The 27,008-nt window shown below is 35.8% G+C and overlaps 1 protein-coding gene across 2 annotated transcripts in view; it reads left to right on the plus strand.

Annotated features, from left to right (window-relative positions):
• The first annotated feature begins 2,565 nt into the window (after positions 1–2,565).
• The window catches only part of LOC123534323 (phospholipase DDHD1-like), a 47,316-nt gene continuing 22,873 nt past the window's right edge, over positions 2,566–27,008 (plus strand). The window contains exons 1-10 of one of the 2 annotated variants that reach the window (XM_045316537.2): positions 2,566–3,141; positions 4,867–5,028; positions 6,044–6,172; positions 6,614–6,752; positions 7,510–7,628; positions 8,848–8,954; positions 11,108–11,219; positions 13,507–13,583; positions 20,128–20,195; positions 21,124–21,199. In XM_045316537.2, coding sequence (XP_045172472.2) covers positions 2,685–3,141; positions 4,867–5,028; positions 6,044–6,172; positions 6,614–6,752; positions 7,510–7,628; positions 8,848–8,954; positions 11,108–11,219; positions 13,507–13,583; positions 20,128–20,195; positions 21,124–21,199 — 1,446 coding nt within the window. In that variant the 5' untranslated portion in view covers positions 2,566–2,684. The remainder of the gene's footprint in view (positions 3,142–4,866; positions 5,029–6,043; positions 6,173–6,613; positions 6,753–7,509; positions 7,629–8,847; positions 8,955–11,107; positions 11,220–13,506; positions 13,584–20,127; positions 20,196–21,123; positions 21,200–27,008) is intronic. The other variant, XM_045316528.2, reaches the window with a different exon arrangement.

The following is a 27,008-nucleotide window of genomic DNA, read 5'->3' on the forward strand; positions in this document are numbered from 1 at the left end:
AAAATTCTGTTTCAGGAGGCCGAAACTATAAGGGTAAGAATCTCTGATCTGGGTGTTGAGTATGCTTTTGTTCTGAAATGAAACAAGATTGTAATGTTAAATATCATTTTGTGTAATCTTAGGAATCTGAAAGGAAAGTGAATTTACATAAAAAATAATCATATAATAATGAGTGTGCCAAACTGTCACCATATAAGCCAGTCACAGCAAATTACTTCTGACTTTAAACAATACTCTACTTTCTGAACTGACTAGCTGACAATTTTCTTAATTTTAACTAATTCAAAGGCTGAAAGAGTAACAAGGGCAATCTGGCTTGTAAATAGAATTGACTAAAAAATATATTCATCTATATAAACATTCTGACTAAGTTTTGTGAACACGGGATATGAACTTAAGTTATTGAGCAGACACTTAATTTCCACAATTTTAAGTAATTCAAGGGCCGTAACGCAAGAGTTACTAGGGACTATGAGGTTTGATATCAAAATTGTCTGAGAGATATTATGCACAGCCCATAAACATTGTGACCAGATTTGGTGAACTCTGGATAAGAACTACTAGAGTCAGAGCGAGGACACCATCAATTTTCACAATTTTTAGCCATTCATAGTCCTCGAATGGCTAAAAATTGTGAAAATTGATGGTGTCCTCGCTCTGACTCTAGTAGTTCTTATCCAGAGTTCACCAAATCTGGTCACAATGTTTATGGGCTGTTATGAGTTATACTTTCGAAGCCACTGGGACAATACAGATGGTTATCAATCTTGGCCAACATATTATGCACATAATCATTATGACTCAGTTTGGTGAATAACTGGATAAGACCATATAGTACATTACTTCTGTCTTTTTCATTTTTCCCTATTGCCTTAACTGCAATGACCTATTCCCATTTTTAACCTGGTCCATTTCGCATAGAGGGCTGACAGAAGCCCTGTCTGATGTAACAAACGCAATTCCAGATTAGAAACTTTTATCTATCTATTCAATATGTCTCCAGTCCAAGTGAGAGCTATTTACAAAAAATCCCCCAAAAATTACATAATAACGGCAACTTTAAGACAACAAATTATAGCTTTTCCATGGCAATTATTAATATCATATTATGCTGGTAACACAGTACATAACAGTACATGTATATTGATTAGCTGACCTCTAGACTCCGGGTCTAGAGGTCGGGTTACCAGACTCCTAGCCACTTCCAATTTAGTAATGTGAACTTATTGTGAATGTCAAAAGTATAAACCAACATATCCAATTGACTGTGACTTTTTTTACTGAAGCATCTTTGCAGTGTCTGTACCCTTAATTCCCTCCTTCCAGCGCTGCTCCTTTGCAGAAAGTTTAAGTTAAGGACATCATTTTTTCTGCCAAAAACAGTAAAATATTAGAAATGGTAATCCACAACTGGGCTGTGGAAATCCCGATATTTTTCACTTGTCCACGGACAATATTTTAAGTGAGACTTAAAAATCCACTTGTCTGCAGTCAAAATTCACTCGTATTTTCAACATTAAAACCTGCATGAAACTGCCAATATTTCTTTATTTCTCATAATGATCTACAAGTAGTAATGAAAAGCAAATATAATACAGTGTATTACTGTTACTGTGACAAAAAATAAGCTGTCAACATCTTTGCATGAAAACAAGTCTGAAGTCGCATCTGTGAGACCGGGAATGCCTGAAACACTGCCTGTGCGAAGCCAGATGAATAACTTCAGAAAATCAAGACTTGTTTTGAATCGTAATCGTGATCTCTTTGTGCTTTTGATTTTTGTTTTTGCCTCCCAAAACTGCAGCAACTGAGAGAACCTCGGCTGGTAAAACTTTGGTTTCATACATCAAATTATTTCATCACCTCCATCAACTTGAAGTAACAGCTTTATTAAATTATTCTTCCCTTTTCTCATTTAAACCTGAAAATGTATGCTTGTCTATGGTCAAACGGAATGAAAAAAACCCACTTTTCCGCCAGCAAAAAGTCCCAAGTCTATAGGAATTCCACACCCCTGTACACATATTTCAAGGCCACATGATCTAGTTTTCTTTTCTTAAGTATATGGAAGTAATAACAAAACTAAATCAATAAATGAATTCTAAGCTCTTTGATAAAATGTAAATGGAGCTGACACTTGTTGTGTCCTTCTGACCTGGAACGAAACATTTTGAGGACGAAAGCCAATGTCATTTCATCAGATTTACCAAATGTTTAATTCAACAAATTATTCCAACAAAAAAGCAGGTGCTTTGATAACTTTTTTCTACTTAAATGAACTGTAAAAAATGTAATTTACCTACCTATCACCCAAAATACAGCTAAAATAGAAATTAATCGTTATTTCTCATCTGTCTCCGAACAAACGCTTGCGATCCCAAAACGCTTGAAAGTGCCAACGCAAATTTTCGTAGCAAATTAATAACAACTTTAGAGACAGTTTGAAAAACTTATTTCTTAACTTTCAATGTGAAAGTGTTTGAATGTATACTTTTTGATCAAAAGAAAGACACAAATTTCAAATATTTATCAAAATTTCGAAAAGAATTTTCGAAACTTCGTCTACTGATACTGAAAGTAGGGGCAAAGTTCAAATCGATAACAAACAGCTGTCAACTGAATTATTCACAGTCACACTACGTGACAGCTTGATTTGGTAATGGTTACCTATTTATTTGCCAAAAATGAACTTTTCTGCACCTGGAGACGGCATAAATTCTGAATTTAATCGTGAGGATATTTCCGAGACATCTTCCAGACACTACCCTTCTATAGAATCCCTTGTCAACTCTGATTCTTTTGAGGAAATTGACAGTGATAGAGACTCTGTTGCAGATTCAGTAGTAAGTCTTGGTACACCTCCAAGATCTAGAAAGTTTCTTTATCCAAAGAAAGAATATGTTGATCATTTGCAACCAGAAGAAGTAAGATGGTTCTATAAGAAAGAGGGGGACAAGAGGTGGACGCCTTTTATTGGATATGACTCTCTGCGTATTGAATGCCGTTTCAGGGTGCAGCAACAGAATGGAACAGAAGATCTGACAGAAGAAGAAGTTGCAGATCTTGATCTCATTCTTGTAAGAGGAGGCTTATATGAGGTTGATGTCCCAAAACGAACATGTAGGCCTGTCTATTGGACAGGTATAAAAATTGTACAATGAATATTTGTATGTATATATATTTAGTATGATATCATAATTATCACATTGCTTGTAGTAGGATGGTACTTATTGTTCGACTTTGACCTACTGACCTCAGAGTCGAACTTGACCTGTATTTTCTGATTTTACACCTGTGTACCAAAATTTATGATCCTAGGCCCAAGCGTTCTCAAGTTATCATTCAGAAACAATTTAACTGTTCCAAGTCACTGTGACCTTGACCTTTGACCTACTGACCCCAGAGTCAAACTTGACCTATATTTTCTGATGTTACATCTGTGTACCAAAAATTATTTTACTTGGTCAAGCCTTTCATGAGTTATCATCCGGTAACCATGCAAACCAACGGACCGACCGACCACCAAGCTCACTCCTATATACCACACCAAAACTTCATTTTGTGGGGGTATAAATAGGAGGTGCACAAATTCATATATGATAATATGAATCAAAGAAACAGAAAAAATATCACATTTTATTATTCATTTAAATTTCTTATGTATTCAACATATATAAAGGCACTTACTGTAGCTGATACCATGCTATTCACATAAATCTGGGCCAGAATTTTAAACTCCACATCATCATATTTCTGCTAAAGCTGGTGCTATTTTATTCACAAATCATGAAATTCAGTTACTACATTTAGAAATGGTAAAATAATGGTTTTTCAATGAAAACCAATGGAGCAAACTGATTGAACAAACTTTAAGCAAATTCTGTAATGAAAAACAATGGTTTTTCAATGAAAAACAATGGACCAACTGATATAAAAGAACTAAGTATATTCTGCAATGAAAAACAATGGTGTTTAAATGGTAAAGTGTTACTTTGATCATTGATTTCATCCATTGTTTTTCCATTTTTTGAAAAAATGCTATTCTAATGGAGAAAAAGTCATTGAAATCAGTCCAGATAAATGGTTTTTAAATGATTTCTCTGAAAAAATGGTGCTTCAATGGGGTTTTAAAATAGAGTTTCAATGCTTTTTTAACCATTACATTTCGCTAAGGGACTCTACATAAAGAAGAAGAATCTTGCAGATTGTGAAAATCTTGTGATTATTTTTAATCTTTAGCAGTAAAAACTGTCAAACAGATGACAGTATTTTTCTCTCAAAAAAACCAATAGATATATACGGGTAACTCGCTTACGGCTAAGAAAGTATTTTTGTTATAAGAAGTATGAATGTGAAACATTTGTTACATGGGAATTTTGCATTAACAAAAAAACTGAGGTGTAATAATGTTAAATATAAGAAGACTTCTGAAGAATTTTTTTTGTCTTTTGTGAATATTGAATATATCTCATCAAGAAGTGAGACCGTTTCTGTATTTTTGCAGTTGTGTAGGACATGTAAAAATGTAAAAAATTTCTCTGAAAGTAACTTGTCAGATGATATACTTTATGAAAGGTAAATGTGTATGAAAACACTGACTTGGTGAACAAACTTACAAAGTCATGATTCTGTTAAAATGCCAAAATCAGAAAAAGTTAGAAATACTGATTTCTGTTTTAATAGTAAAATGTTACTACTAATGATTTTGTCAGTTTGAGTTTGTTACAGTCAAAGCTTTTCAATAATTTATAAATAATATAAGCTTTTAACTTACTGGTAGACTAATTTAGTTCCCGCTTATTCTGTATTACGGTATTATGTATTACGATGTGTTTCTGTTTCATTTCTTTTTTTTTACAATCCCAGGGGACAGAAGTAAGATCATGAGAGGTACATGGTTCTATGAGAATACATGGCAACCAGTGGAAGATGGCTACGCATCTCAGATAGAGACAGAATATTTAGGGACTTTCCTGGGTCACAGGCTAGATGAGGTAACTGTGACTGACAAGAAAGGACCCAAACCAGGTATGTGTCTTAGTTTATTTTACTTCATAGGATGATTGTCTGTGGTCAGTAGATGACCTTTATTGTTTTGAGATCAGTAGGTCGAAAGTCAAGGTCACAGTGACAACAATTTGCTCAATATCTAGAGAATGCTATGGCCTCCTCGGAGTCATCGAACGTAATAGACAGTAAATGGCACCCTATTGTTTTGGGAATAAGTAGGTTGAATGCCAAGCTTACAGTGACTAAAGACTGGAAACAGTTTTGGCTTGATGGTTAAAGAATGGTTTGACCTACCGGTATAGCTTCATAGGGTGATTACCAGTGGTCAGTATATGACCCCTGTTTCTTGGAAAGGGTCATGACGTCAAGGTCACAGTGACCTCTGGACTGAAAATCATTTCCACTGAATTACTAGAGAATTATTTAGCCTTCATTAGTCAGACGTCATTATATGATAACTTATGGCCAGAAGGTCACCCTTATTGCTTTAGGCATCAGTAGATTAAATGTCAAGGTCATAATGACCTCAAAACTGAAAATGGATGCCACTCAATAACTAATGAAGCTATGGGTTAAAATTGTCAAAGTTTCTAAAATGATTGCCTGTGGTCATTAGATGACCCCTATCATTTTGGGGGTCAGTAGGTCAAAGGTCAAGGATATAGTGACCTCTAGACTGTAAACAGTTTCTGATTAAAGAACACTTAAAATTTGGCTGTCAGTTTTCAAAGGGTGGTTTCTTGTAGTCAGTAGATGACCCTTGTTGTTTTAGGACATTTGTTTTTTTCATTGTTTTCAAATTTTAAAGGATAGAATAGATCAGAATTTTATTCATACATTTGGATTTTACTTGGCTGACTGACATGACCATGAAATTTTGACAAGTAATGTTAATTTCACAGTAAGTGTAAAATAGCGTATGAAATATATACGAACAGTAGGAACACCTGATATACATGTAGCATCATGCCAGATCTTATTTTTAAATTTTCTTAATATGAAAGATGTGGATGTAGTATTCTGTACTTTGCAGTTATCCTGAATATACGGTTTACAGACTTTTACTTGGAATGGAACTCTGCAGTGGATGTGTTCATGTTTAGTGATACAGCTTCTTCAAGGTTGCTCAGAGCTGTTGGAAACAAAATAGGTGTTCAAAAAAGTAAGTTTTGTGAACTGTTTTAGCATCTTCAAAGTTGCCCAGAACCACTGGAAACAAAATAGACCTGTGTTCAAAAATCTAAGTTTTGTGAACTATTTTAGCAGTTATGTATATATGCTGTCAGACGCTCTGGAACCTAATGCCAGGAAACAAACTGATCTTTTTCTCTAAATACTAAAATGTAACAGTGATATTTTTGTGATTGTATCAGAGAACACCATTTGTTTATTTATAAGACTTTGAGGAAAAAATGAAGGATTTGAGGAGACTAGATACAGGTTTTCTTTTCATACAGCTGTAACTTGTTTTTACATTTTGTATTGGAATTCAGTTCTGAAACAGTCAAATGCTTTTACATGGTTTCAACTTTAAACAGTAGTTACTTGCAATGCTGTTACAACATTAAAAGTCTTTATTGATACTTGGTTTTTGATTTTTCAGCTGGAGCCCGGCTTCAGAGAGGTTACTGTATGGAAGCTGTGATGGATGACAAACCCACTGACATTACACATCTAGTCTTTGTCGTACATGGGATTGGGCAAAAAATGGACACTGGTCATATCATCAGATGTTGTTTGGAGTGAGTATATCTGACCTATCTACCTGTAGAGAAATTCTAAATCAGTTTGTTAAATAATAAAATTAAGTCTTTTTTGTGAATGTCTCATAAGATTCTAACCACTTTACAAAATGGGGACAATACAGTAAAATTCTGCAACCTGTTGGAATCAAGACCTTACTATGAAGTTTAGTCAGGTGCTGAAACCTCAACTACATGTATATCTGCTCTCTTTTGTCATTTTAGTACCTTTATCAGTGCACCTCTGGTTTACCAAGCAAAGCTGTAGCGAAACTAGTCCTAAAACCTTTAGCAGTAGATATACAATAATAATACTGTAAAATCATTAAATTTCTTGGACATGAAATTTTGTGGTTTTGGTCCAAACGGCAATTTCGTGGGGATATGAATTCGTGGATTTCAACTTTTGATCATAAAATGAATGGAAATTTTACTTGTTCGTTGGGATTAAATTTCGTGGATTGACTCAACTACGAAATCCATGAAAATTAGTCCCCAACGAATATCAATGATTTCACAGTATGTCAAGTTATGATGATAACATTTGAGGTTACAAGTTTTTCTGAGGGTCTGTTGTCCCCACTGTCCCCACAGCCCTGCTTCTGGGCTTGCACATTCAGCAAAGATGCCTGGTAAATCAGAAACTATGCCTTGCTTTTTTAGATTTATTATTGTTTTAACATGACAGTTTATTCATCTAGTATGAAGTCTGGTGAACTGATGAAAGCTAATTATGTTAGATTTACTAATATTTCAGTATGAGAGACAGGTTAGAGCATGTTAAGGCAAAAATGTTCCCAAATTTCGAGCACCAAGTGAATGAGAGAGCCGAATTTCTTCCAGTGGAATGGAGATCTTCATTAAAACTGGATGGAGGTAAAAAAGCTACATGTGTAATACTTGATGCTAATATTGACACTACCTTAAGAATTAAGGCTCAATAACACACATCAGTCTGCTATTACAGGTAGAAGATAATGAAATAATTTGAAGAGATAATAAAATGATTTGAGGCCATGTTAAAGAAATAAATGTCATAATTATCTGTTACTGCAAGGGTAAATTGAAAAAAAAGGACATTTTGTGAAAACAACAGGCTTTCTTAGTATTACAGCATTCTGTAGTTTTGAATACATGTACATCACTGTTAATGTCGTTCTTGATTCTGGACAGAAATTATGTGCAGAATTAAGGACTGAGAAGAGGTGAAACTTTTTTATGTACAATGTAACGGGGTAATGCTGGCATTAATAACTGGAGTGCTCACAGACATTTTCCTTAATATATGTTACATAATTTTCTTCTGGATCACTTGAACATTACATTGGTCACTGTGTATTCATTTCTTTATCCCCTATTCACCCTTAAGTCCATTGCATTTTACAAAGATTTATTATGACACTGTCTTACATTTTTTGTTTTACAGAAACAAAATACATTTTGATATAAAATCAAATACATTTTGAGCCTGAAATATAAATGAAATAAATAAAAGCACAACCACTTATAGACTATAGGTTTTAAAGTCTTTTAACTGACATTTTATACATATGTATAGAACATTTCCAATCAAAATTGTATTGTTATTCGGATATCTTGAGACCTGGGCTTCTGTGGCCGAGTGGATAAGGACTTGCCCCTCACCGATGTGGGTTAGAGCGTCACTCAGGGTGTTGAATTCTTCATGTGAGGAAGCCATCCAGCTGGCTTAAGGAAGGTCGGTGGTTCTACCGAGGTGCCAGCACGTGATGAAATAATGCATGGAGGGGCACTTGGGGTCTTCCTCCACCTTCAAAGCTGGAAAGTTTCCATGTGACCTATAATTGTGTCTGTGTGACGTTAAACCAAACAAAATAAATAAGTAATTGAGACCTAGGATAACTCAAGCATTTGGGAAATCCCCACACATGCTCAAGTTATTAGTCTTTCACTGTAATTAATTCATACGACAAAATTAAGTTAGTGGACCTGACAGTATGACAGTAATTGTAGCACAACATAATTCAAAATCTTTTATCAATTTTACCTTTTGAAAGTCCTATTTGGTTTGTCATGTTTGCCATGTATACACAAATTGTATTGATATATGTTACAGATACAGTGGAATCATTGACTCCACAACGGATGAGAGGTATACGAGTCATGCTCAATGCAAGTGCTATGGATGTCCTATACTACACAAGTCCATTGTATAGATCAGAGGTATGTGTTGCAGTAGAGTTGAGTCACTTGTACAGATCAGAGGTAATACCATATGTGTTCCATTAGAGTTGAGTCCCTAGTACAGATCAGAGGTAATACCGTATGTGTTCCATTAGAGTTGAGTCCCTTGTACAGATAAGAGGTTTGTGTTCGTCCCTTGTACAGATCTGAGGTATGTGTTCCATTGGAGTTGAATCATTTGTACAGATCAGAGGTTTGTGTTCCATTAGAATTGAATCATTTGTACAGATCAGAGGTTTGTGTTCCATTAGAGTTGAATCATTTGTACAGATCAGAGGTTTGTGTTCCATTAGAGTTGAGCCCCTTGTCCAGATCAGATGTATGTGTTCCATTAGAGTTGAGCCCCTTGTACAGATCAGAGGTTTGTGTTCCATTAGAGATGAGTCTCTTGTACAGATCAGAAGTATGTTTTCCATTAGAGTCGAGTCCCTTGTACAGATCAGAGGTATGTGTTCCAGTAGAGTCGAGTCCCTTGTACAGAACAGAGGTATGTGTTCCATTAGAGTGGTGTCCTTTGTACAGAACAGAGGTATGTGTTCCATTAGAGTTGAGCCCCTTGTACAGATCAGAGGTATGTGTTCCATTAGAGTTGAGCCCTTTGTCCAGTCAGATGTATGTGTTCCATTAGAGTTGAGCCCCTTGTACAGATCAGAGGTCTGTGTTCCATTAGAGATGAGTCTCTTGTACAGAACAGATGTATGTGTTCCATAAGAGTCAAGTCCCTTGTACAGAACAGAGGTATGTGTTCCATTAGAGCTGAGTCCCTTGTACAGAACAGAGGTATGTGGTCCATTAGAGTTGAGTCCCTTGTACAGAAGAGAGGTATGTGTTCCATTAGAGTTGAGTCCCTTGTACAGATCAAAGGTATGTGTTCCATTAGAGTTAAGTCCCTTGTAGAGAACAGAGGTATGCCTTCCATTAGAGTTAAGTCCCTTGTACAGATCAAAGGTTTTTGTTCCATTAGAGTTTAGTCCCTTCTACAGAACAGAGGTATGTGTTCCGTTAGCGTTTAGTCCCTTGTACAGATCAGAGGTATGCGTTCCATTAGAGTAAGTCCCTTGTACAGATCAAAGGCATGTGTTCCATTAGAGTTTAGTCCTTTGTAAAGATCAAAGGTATGTGTTCAATTAGAGTTAAGTCTGTTGTACAGAACAGAGGTATGTGTTCCATTTGAGTTACGTCCCTTGTACAGATCAAAGGTATGTGTTCCATTAGAGTTAAATCCCTTGTACATATCAAAGGCATGTGTTCCATTAGAGTTGAGTCCCTTGTGCAGATCAGGTTTGTGTTCCATTAGATTTTGGTCCCTTGTACAGATCAGAGGTGTGTGTTCCATTAGAGATGAGTCCCTTTTAATAAGGCAGTAGCGATATATGGAAAGAAAAAATTGACTGATATTTTTCAAACTGCAGGGTATGTAATGAGAAAATTCGGCATTCATAAAGTAGATTAGGTTAATATGCTTGAGTTTATGCAGTATTGGCTTTGAAAAATAGTCATTCATGGAAGCTATGGTGAAATCACAATTCTGACGACATTTTCTTTCATAGAAAATATTTTACTGTGCAGGGTTTAATGAAACTTCTCATAGTGGGCAACTGACCTGTTGCTGTTATATGGTCAAGTAAGAATTGTTGAAGAACCTATTCATGACTGACAAATTGCCTTTTTATGATAACATTACCTATGGTCAGGTAAGATGAATTGTTGAAGAACCTATTCAAGACTGACAAATTGCCTTTTTATGATAACATTACCTTGTATACATTTGCAGTGTGTTGACATCACATGCAACGTGATGATGTCATAATAGTTTAGATAAAAAGAGTAAAATTGTTAAAAGATATCTTTTTTATACAAATGAGCATATTTTTTTCTTTCTGCGTAAAAAATTATGCAAATCTAAGTCTACATTGAACGTAATTTCAAATCAATGATTAAAAATGTCAACTTTCAAATTGTTGTCTTTGTTTATACTCTGCTGCAGTAAACTCACTGAAAACAGCAAATTTATCAAGATATAATCTCTATGGTATATCATTATATTTCAGTAAATCACTGAAAATCTGAATCATGTAATAACTGAGTTATTTTGTAGCCAATGTTTGCAGTTTTAGATTGTATATTTTCAGATAACACATAGTTTAGAAAATGAACTGAATAGATTGTATGACATGTTCTGTGAGAGGCATCCATATTTTGAACCTAACGGTGGAAAAGTCTCTGTTGTTGCTCATTCTTTAGGTTAGTATTTACACATATTACATACTCGTTTCTATTCCCCGTTAAGTTACACTGGTACCAGAAATGTCAATATTTTTCCATACACTGACGCCTGAATTTCATATCGGGTGCGTGACATAATTCAGTATGTGTTGTTGCACTATTTTTTCTATTTAGTTCAGTATTGTCAATCCTGTTCAGGCTATTGAACATATTTATGATATTTACATAATATTTATACGTGTAGATGCGTATGTAATAAAAAGGTTATTATCTTTGCATCGGGTATTATGCACTCGTTCATTAGCTGAAGAATATTGCGCTCCTAAAGTCGCACAATATTCCCCCTGAAGAACTTGTGCATATTTCCCGATACAAAGCTAATAACATATAATTTTCATTTTAAACAGGAAAGGAAGTACAGTCGACATTGTATTAAGAGACCACCCAAGGGACTGCTAAGAAGTGGTCTCTTAATGGAATGGTCTCTTAATGAATTTCAGTCAGATGAAAAGGAAAGTTATTTTTAACTGTTAATGTAATTGTACTTATTATGAACATACATATATGGTTTCAAAATCTGTTTTAACATCATGAACACTTTTTCAAGTCCACAAACCGTGAAAATTATGGCTAGATTGTTTGTCAGTTTGACTGATACAAAGGTAAATTGCATTCAGTCACGTGCAAAACGTACTCGCTAATTACACAGATTGAAGAAATGCCAAGTAGAATTCTGGTACCCGGTCGCTTGATAGATACTTTTGTCAAATATATTACCTGTTGGGACTACATTACTGTGGTCGCTAGTCGTTTAATAAAAAAGTCGTTTAATGGAATGAATTTATATACTGAAAACGGTTGGGAGGGATTTTGTCTGGTCGTTTAATACAAAAATCGCTTAATAGAGGTGGTCGCAAGTACGATGTTGACTGTATGTCTGTGTTCTACAGTGACATAAGTGTGGTCATGTAAAATATTTTAAACACACAGTAATATTTTTACTGTCTAACAATTTTGTAACATCACAATATCTATGTTGAAAATTTTTTAAGATCCAGATTTATTTAAAATTTTATTACGATGGTGGGAGTACATGTATATCATTATGTTCATATAGGCAATGATAGGCATTTATATACATAAATATCTTTTTCAGGTACATTTTGCAAAGAATTCCCAATTTATAATATTTATATTTATGTCTCCCCCAGGAGACATATTGTTTTTGCCCTGTCCGTCCGTCCGTCTGTCCGTCCGTCCGTCCTTCATTCCGTACATCACACTTCATTTCCAAGCAATAACTGGAGAACCATTTGACCTAGAATCTTCAAACTTCATAGGTTTGTAGGGCTGCTGGAGTAGACGACCCTATTGTTTTTGGGGTCACTCCATCAAAGGTCAAGGTCACAGGGGCCTGAACATTGAAAACCATTTCCGATCAATGACTAGAGAATCACTTGACCCAGAATGTTGAAACTTCATAGGATGATTGGTCATGAAGAGTAGATGACCCTTATTGATTTTGGGGTCACTCCGTCAAAGGTCAAGGTCACAGGGGCCTGAACATTGAAAACCATTTCCGATCAATAACTAGAGAACCACTTGACCCAGAATGTTGAAACTTCATAGGATGATTGGTCATGAAGAGTAGATGACCCCTATTGATTTTGGGGTCACTCCATCAAAGGTCAAGGTCACAGGGGCCTGAACATTGAAAACCATTTCCAATCAATAACTAGAGAACCACCTGACCCAGAATGTTGAAACTTGATAGGATGATTGGTCATAAAGAGTAGATGACCCTTATTGATTATGGGATCACTCCATCAAAGGTCAAGGTCACAGGGGCCTGAACATTGAAAACCATTTCTGATCAATAACTAGAGAACCACTTGACCCAGAATGTTGAAACTTCATAGGATGATTGTACATGCAAAGTAGATGACCCCTTGAGAACCACTAGGCCACGAGTGTTGAAATTTAGCGGGATGACTGGACATGCCAAGTAGATGATCCCTGTTGCAGCCAACCATCAGTGTCTCTTTGACTTTCGCTCCTGACCCCTATTGACTTCTTGCCTATAGGACTTTGCATTGGGGGAGACATGCGCTTTTTTACAAAAGCATTTTCTAGTTAATTTTATTTCGCATTCAAGTGTAGTTCCGTACCAGTGACAAATAAAATTGATATTTTCCCTGCTTTGAAACAGTAAAATAACAATTTTATTTTGCTGATATATTCTGGTATTTCACTGAAAAGTGTAAAATAAAGGAGACTCAGTATATTCTTGGTTTTTCAATTACAGGTTGTGTTATTACCTATGACATTATTACCGGCTGGAACCCTATCACATTCTATGACCAGTTTGTCTCAACAGTCATTGTAAGTATGAAAGTAATCACCTTAACCCTTAGCTTGCTGGCGGCAAGTTATTCTGCCTTTGCGACCAGTGCAGACCAAGATCAGCCTGCACGTCCATGCAGGCTGATCATGGTCTGCACTGTTTGCTATTCAGTCAGTAAATTTTCATTAAACACCCCTTCAAATAATAAATGGTACTGCCCAAATTGAATGATGGACCAGTCCATTGTAGAAATCTAGCAGGGTAAAGGTTAAAGCTCACTCATGCTTGAAGTGTGTCTGAACCAGTTAAAGCACAGAATCTTAAAAATATATTCTGTTCATGAAGGAATGCGCCAACTCTTATGACTTATGAGCCAGATGAGAGGAATTTGAGCCACTTCAATGAATTAAAGCAAGTGTGGCTCAAGGTGAAAACCAAATTTAAATATACTAAGATTTTGAATCGGTTGGTTTTGATTTGGAAAGGAATACAATATTCTAAAATAACTTTTGCATATTTTCTGTGTTGACATTTTCAGAATATGTTAAGACAGACAGATCTTACATGTTTAAGCCTGACCACTTAGGTGTATGTTCTCCGTGACTATGTGTCTGAAATCACTCATCCTCCACCTCTGATTCATGTGGGGAAGTTGGCAGTTATGTGCGGGGAACAGGTTTATACTGGTTCAGTATCCAGGAACACTGGTTAGTTTAACTCCCTGCTGTTACATAACTGAAATACTGTTGGAAAACTGTGTTAAACCCCAAGCAAACAAACTGAAATAAAGTAAAATAGATGATCCTGTCAGCCTAACAGGAAAGATTATGGTGACATTTTTTTGCAAACGTTTATCCCGGCTGTAGAATGTCCATGGCCAGATATTTTTGTCCATGGCCAAAACATGGATATCTATGGCCAGAGCATGGATATCCAGGTGACATTTTTTGCAAACGTTTAATTCTTTTCATAAATAACTGTATACTCAACATCACTAATCTCGCCTCATCACTAATTTCGCGGTATTTGAGTTGCGTCACCTACGTGGTGTTTATCGGGGAAGTTTGTGACCTATTTTACACATGCTGGCGAAAAATGTTCCTACCTGCAGTTACATTGCTAAATATCTGTCAATATTTATTAAAATCATATTTTTCAAGTATCTATTGCAAAAATCCATGAATTAAGCAAATATTTGCAATGTTTATAAGTTTGTCTACCAGCTGATCGGCATTTGTAGTCATTAATTATGCAAATTAAGTCCCGCCTATAGGTTAGAGGACACAAAATTTTGCGTAACATCCCCCATCTACACAAAAATGAATGAAATATTGGTATCAGGTGAAACATATAAACGTCTTAACTCGACGGTTTTTCAGGAGGAGGGAGGGATGGTGGGGGGGGGGGGGGGGGCAAGGGATGGGGGCCCCTTACCATCTCCTCAAAATACACCCATGATACTGAGCAGTGAATTTTAACATGTTAGATAACTATCAAATAGAAAATATTAAGTAATAGTACGATTCTTGGGCTCCGCTACATTATTACCACGCCCGTGACCTTGTGATTTACTTGCAAAATATCTGGTGTGTCTGCTGCCCAGAGGAGAATATTTTCGATAGTGCCAGTGTAAACAGATAATACAAAAAGTTTAAACTGGCGTTTAATGACTTTTGAGTGTTCCTGTTAGTTTGACTTTTCAATGTTTGAATTATATTTAGTGTTTTTTAACCTAAGATAGTTTGATTGACACAATTGTATTTGTCTTTGTTTTTTTTTACCTATACCGCGACATTAGTGATGTGACGTCACACGATAACAATGGTTGACTGTTGTTGTTCGAAGTACACATCGATGTTTCTTGAATGATATCTTATTCATTTTTACACAGTTATTAATGCATATGACATGTAATATTGTGGTAAAGCTAAGAAATGCACTGTTATGTTGTTTCTTGTTTAATGTGGTTACGTTGAATGTCAAGTACCGCGACATTACAGATGAATGGTATAACTAAAATTGACATACATGAGGGAGAAAGGTGCTTTTGAAAGCCAATGATGTAGCTTATATTCATGTTAGGCCTTAATTGAATAGTGTTCATTTCAAAGGTAGAATGAATTGGGTTTTTTTATACGCCCGAAGGGACGTATTATGTTATGACGCTGGTGTCCGTCTGTCCGTCCGTCTGTCTGATAGCAATTTCGTGTCCGCTCTGTAACTCTTGAACCCCTTGAAATATTTCAAGGAAACTTGACACAAATGTTCACCACACTGAGACGATGTGCAGAGCGCAGGTTTTTGATGTCTCGCTTCAAGGTCAAGGTCACACTTAGGAGTCAAAGGTCATATCAGTTTGTTTCGTGTCCGCTCTGTAACTCTTGAACCCCTTGAAGGATTTCAAAGAAACTTGACACAAATGTTCACCACACCAAGACGACGTGCAGAGCACCTGTTCCGGATGACTCGCTTCAAGGTCAAGGTCACACTTAGAAGTCAAAGGTCATATTAGTTTGTTTTGTGTCCGCTCTGTAACTCTTGATCCCCTTGAAGGGTTTCAAAGAAACTTGACACAAATGTTCACCACACCAAGACGACGTGCAGAGCGCATGTTCCGGATGACTCGCTTCAAGGTCAAGGTAACACTTAAGGGTCAAAAGTCATATCAGTTTGTTTTGTGTCCGCTCTGGTACTCTTGAACTGCTTGAAGGATTTCAAAAAAACTTGGCAGAAATGTTCACCACACTGAGGTGATGTGCAGAGCGCATGTTCCGGATGACTCGCTTCAAGGTCAAGGTCACACTTAAGGGTCAAAGGTCATATATGACTTTGCTTTTTGTATATTGCTCTGCATTGCAGTGCTCTTGTTTTTATTTGGCAGATCTCTTTTTTGTACTTACAATTTTTTTTTTGAATTACTTCCCTTTTATGTTACTATAAATAGCTTATTTTGAAACTTTCTTATTATTGGCCGTAGGGAAAAATCGAGACCACTTTTCTGTGGTACAACATGGATGGTACTTCCAATTTTTAGGTCTATTTTTACATACCTGTTCCTGATAAGGATTTTTTTTTGTAGGCCTTGAATATTTTTTTGTGGATTTGTTTTTTGAAGTTTTCCTTTTGTTGTTCCAGTCCTTTGGGCTACAACAGTCAAGTTCTTAAAATTTTGCTCCCATCCTATGATGTAAGCCTTTCGGGCGTATATTGCCCCGCTTGGTGGCGCTCTTGTTTTAATTAGAATGTATCATTGTTTAGGCTTTACTCCAAACTGGTTACACTATATGTTAATATAGACATGTTGACTGGTATAAAAAAGTGAGGCAATGTTTAGTCTGTGTTCAAACTCTTTGTTTTGGTCGAAGGAGATAATCATAAGGCTATTCAAATTTTGTATAATTATGTCCATTTTCTTCTCAAAACATAGATAATCATAGCAGAGAAAGATGGGTCAGAATATGTAAGAGCAATGATTAAAAAAATAAAGAGATTATCTGGTCAGTAGCCGGACTGGGCAGTGCTCTGTGAGAGGATTAAAATATAATCATGTTTTGTTTGTTTTTAGTTTGTCAAACTTTTTTACTTGTAATTGGATCAGTTACTGCAGTACTTTTAATTTGATGTCACATTTGTCGAGATCAGATTAGTAGCACATTTAGTGGAACGTTATTCTTCTGTAGTTTTGCAGCCATATTTTGATATAATTGTAAAATCATTAGTATTCATGGGGGATTAATTTTCATAGATGTCATGGTGGATAAGTCCTAATGAACAAAGAAAATACTTTTTCATTTTATCTTGGCAATTGAAATACAACAAATTCAAGTCCAGATGAAATAGCCATTTTGGCTGAAACCTCAAAATGTCTTGCCCATGAAATGAAATGATTTCACATTATACCATTTTGAAGTATATTTGAGTGAAATGTAATTTTATTTTATTATCTCTCTTAAATAGAAACTGTGATGTAATAATATCAAACAATTAGTAGATTTGTAATGAGAAATATACAGAAGTTCTACAGAAGAGGTAATGCAACTGATGTTGTGGTTTATTTACTAAGACTTCTAATGGAAAATGTTCCATGTTGTTCAGAGACAACTTATGTATGAAAAGAACTGGAATACCTGTCTTACCCTTGCATGATTGTAAGAGATGACTTGGTGAACACTTGGTTTTGCTGTATCTCTGTGATTCTGATATCTCATATTTTTATTTTGATGTAAAGGCGATGTGAAACCAAGGTTTTTAATACTGTTTTGGTGCCATACTGTGCCACACTTTAAATACTGTGTGGTAGTTGTTGTACGGGTAGCATAGATATTGCCAGTAATCTATTAAATCCTGTGTATTTAGTGTTAAGCCTGACTGAATGGCGAACAGTGCAGATCTTGATCTACATGATCTATGCTGGTCGCAAAGGCAGAATCAATTGTGTCCAGCATGATAAGTGTTAAAACAGTCGCTGTGATAGTCTTTCTTAAGGTTGATTTTAACAAAATATAGACCTTTTGATGAAACAATTCAAAATAATAACGTAAAATAAGCAACAATATAAGGATTTCAACTAATATTTGGTGAATTGTGGAAAATTTAGCAAACAGACCTATATATTTTATTTGGTCATATGGTTGAAAATAGGTAAATCTACAAGATTTAGTATGAAAAGCTTCAATAAAATCTACAGTTCAGAATTTTTTCTTTACTGGAAAATGTAATCAAAAGTGCAATTTTCCCATAGAAGTCGGTTATGACAGGAAGACCAATATTTTCAAATCAGTCTAATTAAAAATGAAGCGCATGATCACATTTTTTAGCTCCACTATTCGGAGAATAGGGGTGCTATTCTACTCGCTCCGGCATAGGCGTGAGCTGTCTTGGTTAAAGTTTTTCAGCAACCTTTGTTTTTCTTTGTTATTATTGCTTATATCTTACTGTAACTTCACATTAGCATTGTTCAGCATGCAAACAAAGTATGTGGAGGGCCAGCCCATTATACCCAAGGTCAAGGTCACCAAGGTGTTATATTTAGGTTATTTTTAAGGTTAAAGTTTTTCGGCAACCTTTGTTTTTCTGTCATATCTTTGTTACCATTGCTTATATCTTACTGTATCTTCACATAAACATTGTCCAGCATACAAACAAAGTATGTGCAGGGGCTGGGCCCATTATACCCAAGGTCAAGGTCACCAAGGTGTTATACTTAGGTTATTTTTAAGGTTAAAGTTTTTCGGCAACCTTTGTTTTTCTGTGATATCTTTGTTACTATTGCTTATGTCTTACTGTATCTTCACATAAACATTGTCCACCACACAAACAAAGTATGTTCAGGGGCTGGGCCCATTATACCCAAGGTCAAGGTCACCAAGGTGTTATACTTAGGTTATTTTTAAGGTTAAAGTTTTTCGGCAACCTTTGTTTTTCTGTGATATCTTTGTTACTATTGCTTATATCTTACTGTAAGTTCACATAAACATTGTCCAGCATACAAACAAAGTATGTGCAGGGCCTGGGCCTATTATACCCAAGGTCAAGTCACCAAGTAGTTATACTTAGGTTATTTTTAAGGTTAAAGTTTTTCAACAACCTTTGTTTTTCTGTCATATCTTTGTTACTATTGCTTATATCTTACTGTATCTTCACATAAACATTGTCCAGCATACAAACAAAGTATGTACAGGGGCTGGGCCCATTATACCCAAGGTCAAGGCCACCAAGGTGTTATACTAAGGTTATTTTTAAGGTTAAAGTTTTTCGGCAACCTTTGTTTTTCTGTCATATCTTTGTTACTATTGCTTATGTCTTACTGTAAGTTCACATAAACATTGTCCAGCATACAAACAAAGTATGTGCAGGAGCTGGGCCCATTATACCCAAGGTCAAGGTCACCAAGGTGTTATATTTAGGTTATTTTTAAGGTTAAAGTTTTTCTGTCATATCTTTGTTACTATTGCTTATATCTTACTGTAACTTCACATAAACATTGTCCAGCATACAAACAAAATATATGCAGGGGCTGGGCCCATTATACCTAAGGTCAAGGTCACCAAGTTGTTGTACTTGGAATTATTTTCATGTTAATTTTTTTCGAAAGCTTCGTTTATAGACATATCTTTGGTACTTTAAAAGATAATGACTTGAAATTAAAAATATTTCTTTATAATCATCATCTGCATGTGTGGTTACAATCCCCATAACTCTAATTGTATCTTTGACAGAATTATGCCCCTTTCATACTTAAAGTTTTTTGGCAATCTTCGCTTTCTGGATATAACTTTAGTACAATATAAGATAATGACTTTGTGTATCTTCCTTTTAAAGTAGAGGTCTCTTATTGAGACATAAATTCATTTTACTGTCAATTCGCTGAATAGTGGAGCACGCTGTCATACGGACAGCTCTTGTTTATTGATTGAATTTCCATTGGATATAGTCAGGCTTTGAGAAAATAGCGTAAATAAAAATATTAAAATTAAAATATGGTTCTGCATTATGGAACTGTTTTTGTTTTAAACGTGCTGAACTACCTTTAGATAGATTATCTAGTACATTTTAATATCAGACATATTTTGTTGTTTGTAGGAAGATGAGAGAGAACAAGCTGGTTCATCATCAGAGGTTAATAGTGAGCTTGATAAAGCCAAGAAAAGGTATGAATATTTTGCATCACAAAAAATTCATGAAACCTCTACCAGAAGTGTTTTTGCCAGGAGAAATGAGCCGCGCCATGAGAAAACCAACATAATGGGTTTGCGACCAGCATGGATCCAGACCAGCCTGTGCATCCGCGCAGTCTGGTCAGGATCCATGCTGTTCGCTAACAGTTTCTCTAATTACAATAGGCTTTGAAAGCGAACAGCATGGATCCTGACCAGACTGCGCGGATGCGCATGCTGGTCTGGATCCATGCTGGTTGCAAAGCCACTATGTTGGTTTTCTCATGGCATGGCTCAAATGTTTATGAAAATGTTTATCATGTAGAAATTAGGAAGTTTGCAGTTCTAGTAGATACAGCACTTATTTAATGATTACTGTGAACTCATTAATTTTCAGGGGAGGGGCTATTTTTGTTGATTTTGTGGTTGAGTAAATCTGTGAAATTTAATCCTAATGAAGCTGTAAAATCCCTATTCATTTTACGTTCAAAGGTCAAATCCTTGAATTTATATTCCCACAAAATACTCATTTTGTCCAAAATGTTGAATTTTTTTCCCACTAAATTTAATGGTTTTACAGTATTACTATGTTTTTCGTTCACTAATATTAAGTTTGATCTGTTTTGCTATGGTGACTTGATAAATTGGCACTTTGCCAAGAAAAGAAGCAGTTTGTATTTGAGCCATGCCATGAGAAAACCAACATAGTGGGTTTGCAACCAGCATGGATCCAGACCAGCGATCAGGATCCATGCTGTTCGCTAACAGTTTCTCTAATTCCAGTAGGCTTTGAAAGCGAACAGCATGGATCCTGACCAGATTGCGCGGATGCGCAGGCTGGTCTGGATCCATGCTGGACGCAATGCAACTATGTTGGTTTTCTCATGGCACGGCTCATTTAACTTTTAGATTTCTATTGCAGAGTATCAGAACTTGAAAAACTGCTCACAGACATCCATGATAAACAACATTCAAGTGCCTCACCCCTTAAATTTAAGGTTGGTTCATTTATCAAGATTTCTTACCTACATTTTCTTTCTATAACATGTGAACATCAGTAGCATTGCTTGATATGAATGGACATAAAGTAAAAATAGCAATGTTGTTTTGCTTGCAAAATCAAACCTATTTTTTTCATGACATTGCAGTTTGTACATTTTCCTTAATGAGCCGCACCACTAGAAAACCAACATAGTGGTTTTGCAACCAGCATGGATCCAGACCAGCCTGCGCATCCGCACAGTCTGGTCAGGATCCATACTGTTCGCTAACGGTTTCTCTAATTGCTATAGGCTTTGAAAGCAAACAGCATGGATCCTGACCAGACTGCGCAGACGTGCAGGCTGGTCTGGATACATGCTGGTCGCAAAGCCACTATGTTGGTTTTCTCATGGCACAGCTCATATTGTTTACTCAATGGAAGGTATTGCAATCTCACACTGAAACAGACAAACATGTTTTAAAGGCGTATGCTAGAATTCCCTGTATATGAGATGGGCGAAAATTTTCCCAATAACAGAATTTCTTTAAACTTTGGATATTGAAGGACAATCATCTAAGAAACAAAAAAATGCAATAAAAATCATAGGTCACCGGATTCGAAAAAGAGTTATCTGCTCTTGAAAACGTCATTTTTGGGTGAAATACCGTTTTCAAGGGCAGATAACTTTTTTTCGAATCCGGTGACCTATGATTTTTATTGCATTTTTTTGTTTCTTAGATGATTGTCCTTCAATATCCAAAGTTTGAAGAAATTCTGTTATTTGGAAAATTTTCGCACCAAATTCTAGCATACGTCCTTAAGTTCTAAATTATGAAAAAAAATTATGTGTTTTCATATTAAAGTTGGAGATACAGATTTATGGTTGTAATTGAAAGTGGCATCATTTTATCTGTTAACTTCAATTATTTAAGGCCCCTGCTATTAAAAGTGGTGGACACATTGTTATACAAATGTATCTCTGTCCATATGTGTGTGCATCTGTGTGTGCACAAAGTTTTGTTCAGTCAAAAACTTTCTTGTGCATTGTTAGATTCTGAAAAACTGCAGCTGTGACTGTTTTGCACAAATAGCCCCCATAGTAAGATGACATATCACATGCAAATCCAGACCCCCTAGCTCAAAGGTCAAGGTTACACTGGGAGATCACAGATTTTGATGTTTGTGTGTGCACAAAATCTTTTCTTTCATGTACATTTGTGAAGTTTGAAATAACTTGGCACAAATAACCACCATAGTAAGACAATATGTCACATGCAGCATCCAGACCCTTAGTTCTGTGGTCAACGTCACATTTAGAGGTAAAAAATTTAAGGTCATTTTTTTGTCTGCTATGTAACATTTTTACGCAAGCATGGATATTCAAATAATTTTGCACAAATATTTACCATAACAAGGTGACATGTCACAGTCTAGGTGACATGTCATAGTCTTGGTCACACTTACAGGTAAAAGATTTAAGGTAATTTTCTTTTCTGCTCTGTAACCTTTCTATGCATATGCATGGATATTCAGAAAACTTGGAACAAAAATTTGCCATAACAGGATGATGTGTCAGGTTTAAGATTCTTACCTGCTATCTTAAAGGTCAAGGTTGCACTTGGAAGTAAAAGAAAATACGTAATTTTTCATGTGCTGTTTTTAGCTCACCTGTCACAAAGTGACAAGGTGAGCTTTTGTGATCCCGCAGCGTCCATCCGTCCATGCTTTTGCTTGTGACCACTCTAGAGGTCACATTTTTCATGGGGTCTTTATGAAAATTGGTCAGAATGTTCACCTTGATGATATCTAGGTCAAGTTAGAAACTGGGTCACGTGCGGTCCAAAACTAGGTCAGTAGGTCTAAAAATAGAAAAACCTTGTGACCTCTCTAGAGGCCATATATTTCACAAGATGTATATGAAAATTGGTCAGAATGTTCACCTTGATGATATCTAGGTCAAGTTTGAAACTGGGTCAACTGCGGTCAAAAACTAGGTCAGTAGGTCTAAAATTAGAAAAATGTTTTGACCTTTCTAGAGGCCATATTTTTCAATGGATCTTCATGAAAATTGGTCTGAATATTCATCTTGATGATATCTAGGTCAGTTTCGAAACTGGGTCACATGCGATCAAAAACTAGGCCAGTAGGTATAAAAATAGAAAAACCTTGTGACCTCTCTAGAGGCCATATTTTTCATGAGATCTTCATGAAATTTAGTGAGAATGTTCACCTTGATGATATCTAGGTCAAGTTCAAAACAGGGTCACATACCTTCGAAAACTAGATCAATAGGTCAAATAATAGAAAAACCTTGTGACCTCTCTAGAGGCCATATTTTTCAATGGATTTTCATGAAAATTGATCAGAATTTTTATCTTGATGATATCTAGGTCAAGTTCAAAACTGGGTCACATGAGCTCAAAAACTAGGTCACTATGTCAAATAATAGAAAAAACTGGGTCATGTGGGAACAGGTGAGCGATTCAAGACCATCATGGTCCTCTTGTTTGTATGAAAAGATGGATATTAAAAAAACTAGGCACAAATGCATATTTGGACAGTGTGTTGTGTGCAAGATCAACTGCTAGATCTCAGTCAAAAAGGTCAAGACCACTCCTTAGAAGTCAAAGATTTTATATATGAATAGATGAATAGTGGTATAACTTAGCACAAACCCTTGCCGTTACTAGAGGATGTGTTCATAGTAACAAGAGACCCCTAGTTCAAAGGTCATGGACTCTGTTAAAGGTCAAAGATTTTACTTATTTGTTCTGATTGGGTTTATAACTTTTTATACACAAAGATGAATATTCAGATATCTTGCTAAGCGGCATAAACATTCACAATAATAATATGATGTTTCAAAATGTGAGACGTAAACCCCTAAATCAAAGGCAAAGATTATACTTAAAGGTCAAAGATTTTGCAGCATTTTTATACTCCCGACTCTGAAAGAGCAGGGCGTTTTATGTGAACACCCGTGGCGGGTGGGTGGTTGGCTTCCAAAAGCATGTATGCTCTCTAAGTCAAACAGTTTTCGTCTGATCTTCACCAAACTTGCTGATAATGTTTGTGGGCATATTTTCTTGGCCAAGTTGGATAACCACCCAAATCGCCCTAGGCACTCTTGGATTTGGCCCTTGAATTACTCGAAATCTGTGAGATTAGCCTTGTTCATTCAAGGCATACAATATCAACATTAGGCCTAAAAAAAATTTCTTTGTTTCCGGTAACATGCTCAAAAATATTAGGGTAGGTAGGTACGAAAAATTTTTTTTTTTGGATTTTTTTTTTATTAAGGGGAGACTTTTTGGAAATTATTTTTGTGGCAAAAAATGAATGCAAATAAGGGGATAATGCCTTTAGAGCATAGGTTAGTTGATTTCTAACATCACTGGCCAAATTTAAAGCATAAAAAGTGCAGTTTTGCAACTTTTTGTTAAAAGGTTGAAAAAAATATTCTCCAAGGCCATAAAAACATTTAGGGTCGGGCCAAAAATTTAGGGTAGGTCGGGATTCCGGAAACAAACAATTTTTTTTTTACGCCTTATGGTATGTAACTGAATATTTAGCGGGCATATTTTGTGACAGTCTGGCACTCTTGTTCTTGTCTGACCTTTAACGTTTATATACAAATGGATATTCAAATAACTTAGTACAGACTTTCACCATTTCAAGACTGTGTAAATTTTAATCATTTAAACGTGAAATAAGTTTTAGATATGTTTGACTATATTTCTTTTACAGTCCATTGTTTAAGTATTCATGTGTTGTCAATGTACCAGTTCTCACAGGACTCACACATCCTGTCCTAACCTCACATTGTGGGAGCATGTATGTCTTATAGACACATTCTTAGTTTACTTTTTTATAGTGTACAATGTTCTCTGACTGTATAATTTGCTTCAAATGACACTTGTAGGAAACAGCGATGCACTTCTATGGTCCAGGTATCTTTAAGTGCCTGCAATTAATGCCACCAGCTTTGCCTATGTAAATCTGGTAAAATAGTACCCATGGACTGTATTGTTCCTTAACTGCTATCCAATGACTACTTCAGTCAACTTTGCAAGCCAGTTAACACTAATGCACACTTTTTAACTCGACTTTTCGAAGAAAAAGTAGAGCTATTGCACTCGCCCCGGTGTCGGCGTCGGCACCGCCGTCGCCGTTGGTTAAAGTTTTTGATAAAGTCAAATATCTCTGTTACTATCAAAGCTATTGACTTGAAACTTAAAATACTTATTTACTATCAAAGTCTACACCAGGAGAAACAATCCCCATAACTCTGACTTGAATTTTGACAGAAATATGCCCTCTTTTAACTTAGAATTTTTGGTTAAAGTTTTTGATAAAGTCAAATATCTCTGTTACTATCAAAGCTATTGACATGAAACTTAAAATGCTTATTTACCATCAAAGACTACACCAGGAGAAACAATTTGCATAACTCTGTTTTGAATTTTGACAGAATTATGCCCCTTTTTATGCCCCCGAAGGGAGGCATATTAGTTTTCAACTGTCCGTCCGTTCATTCGTTAGTTCGTTCGTTCGTTCAACACAATGTTAACTTTTTGCATGAAGGCACTTTACTTGCGAACCACTGCACCCAGGACCTTCAAACTTCACATGCTGATAGTACTTACTGAGTACACGACCCCTACTGACTTTGGGGTCATTGGTCAAGATCACCAGGTCAAAGGTCAAGGCGCTGCGGGGGCATTTGTCACCATTAGTGACAGCTCTTGTTAACTTAGAATTTTTTATTAAAATTTTTGATAAAGTCAAATATCTCTGTTACTATTAAAGCTTCTGACTTGAAACTCGAAATAGTTATTTACTATCAAAGTCTACACAAGGAGACACAATTCCCATAACTCTGATTTGAATTTTGACAAAGTTATGCCTCTTTTTAACGTAGAATTTTTGGTTAAGGTTTTTGATAAAGGCAAATATTTCTGTTACTATCAAAGCTTTTGATTTGAAACTTAAAATACTTATTTACCAGCAGAGTCTACACCAGGAGAAACAATCAACATAACTCTTTTTTGAATTTTGACAGAATTATGCCCCTTTTTAACTTAGAATTTTTGGTTAAAATTTTTGATCAAGTCAAATATCTCTGTTACTATTAAAGCTTTTGACTTGAAACTCAAAATAGTTATTTACTATCAAAGTCAACACCAAGAGACACAATTCCCATAACTCTGGTTTGAATTTTGACAGAGTTATGTCCCTTTTTATCTTGGAATTTTTTTACTGGCAAAGCTCTTAATTCAGAGTCAAGCACTGAGAAAAGTCGAGCGCACTGTCTTACGTACAGCTCTTGTTATTACTTAATCATCTCAGTGTCTGTAACAGAGTTTGAAATGTGTTTATTGTGGTATCTCAGCTATAACATTCTACTTGGCTATATAATTTTGTATATTTTGTTCCTTTAAGAGACACATGAATGCAAAACTCAGACAATATAGAAAATAAATGCCGCTTTCATCATTGCAGTTTTTTTCCACAAAAGATAGATAATAATGAAGAAAGCTTATTTTAGGAATAAATGAAACTATGATCAGAGCTTTCAATGAAGTTGTTTTTCTTTGAGTATGAAAACTATCAGATAATATTGGATTTTGTTTGTTTGTTTGTTTTGGGTTTAACGCCGTTTTTTCAACAGTATTTCAGTCATGTAACGGCGGGCAGTTAACCTAACCAGTGTTCCTGGATTCTGTACCAGTACAAACCTGTTCTCCGCAAGAAACTGCCAACTTCCCCACATGAATCAGAGGTGGAGGACTAATGATTTCAGACACAATGTCGTTTATCAAATA

This window comes from Mercenaria mercenaria, chromosome 1 (assembly GCF_021730395.1).
Source record: "Mercenaria mercenaria strain notata chromosome 1, MADL_Memer_1, whole genome shotgun sequence".
NCBI classification, from domain to species: Eukaryota; Metazoa; Mollusca; class Bivalvia; order Venerida; family Veneridae; genus Mercenaria; species Mercenaria mercenaria.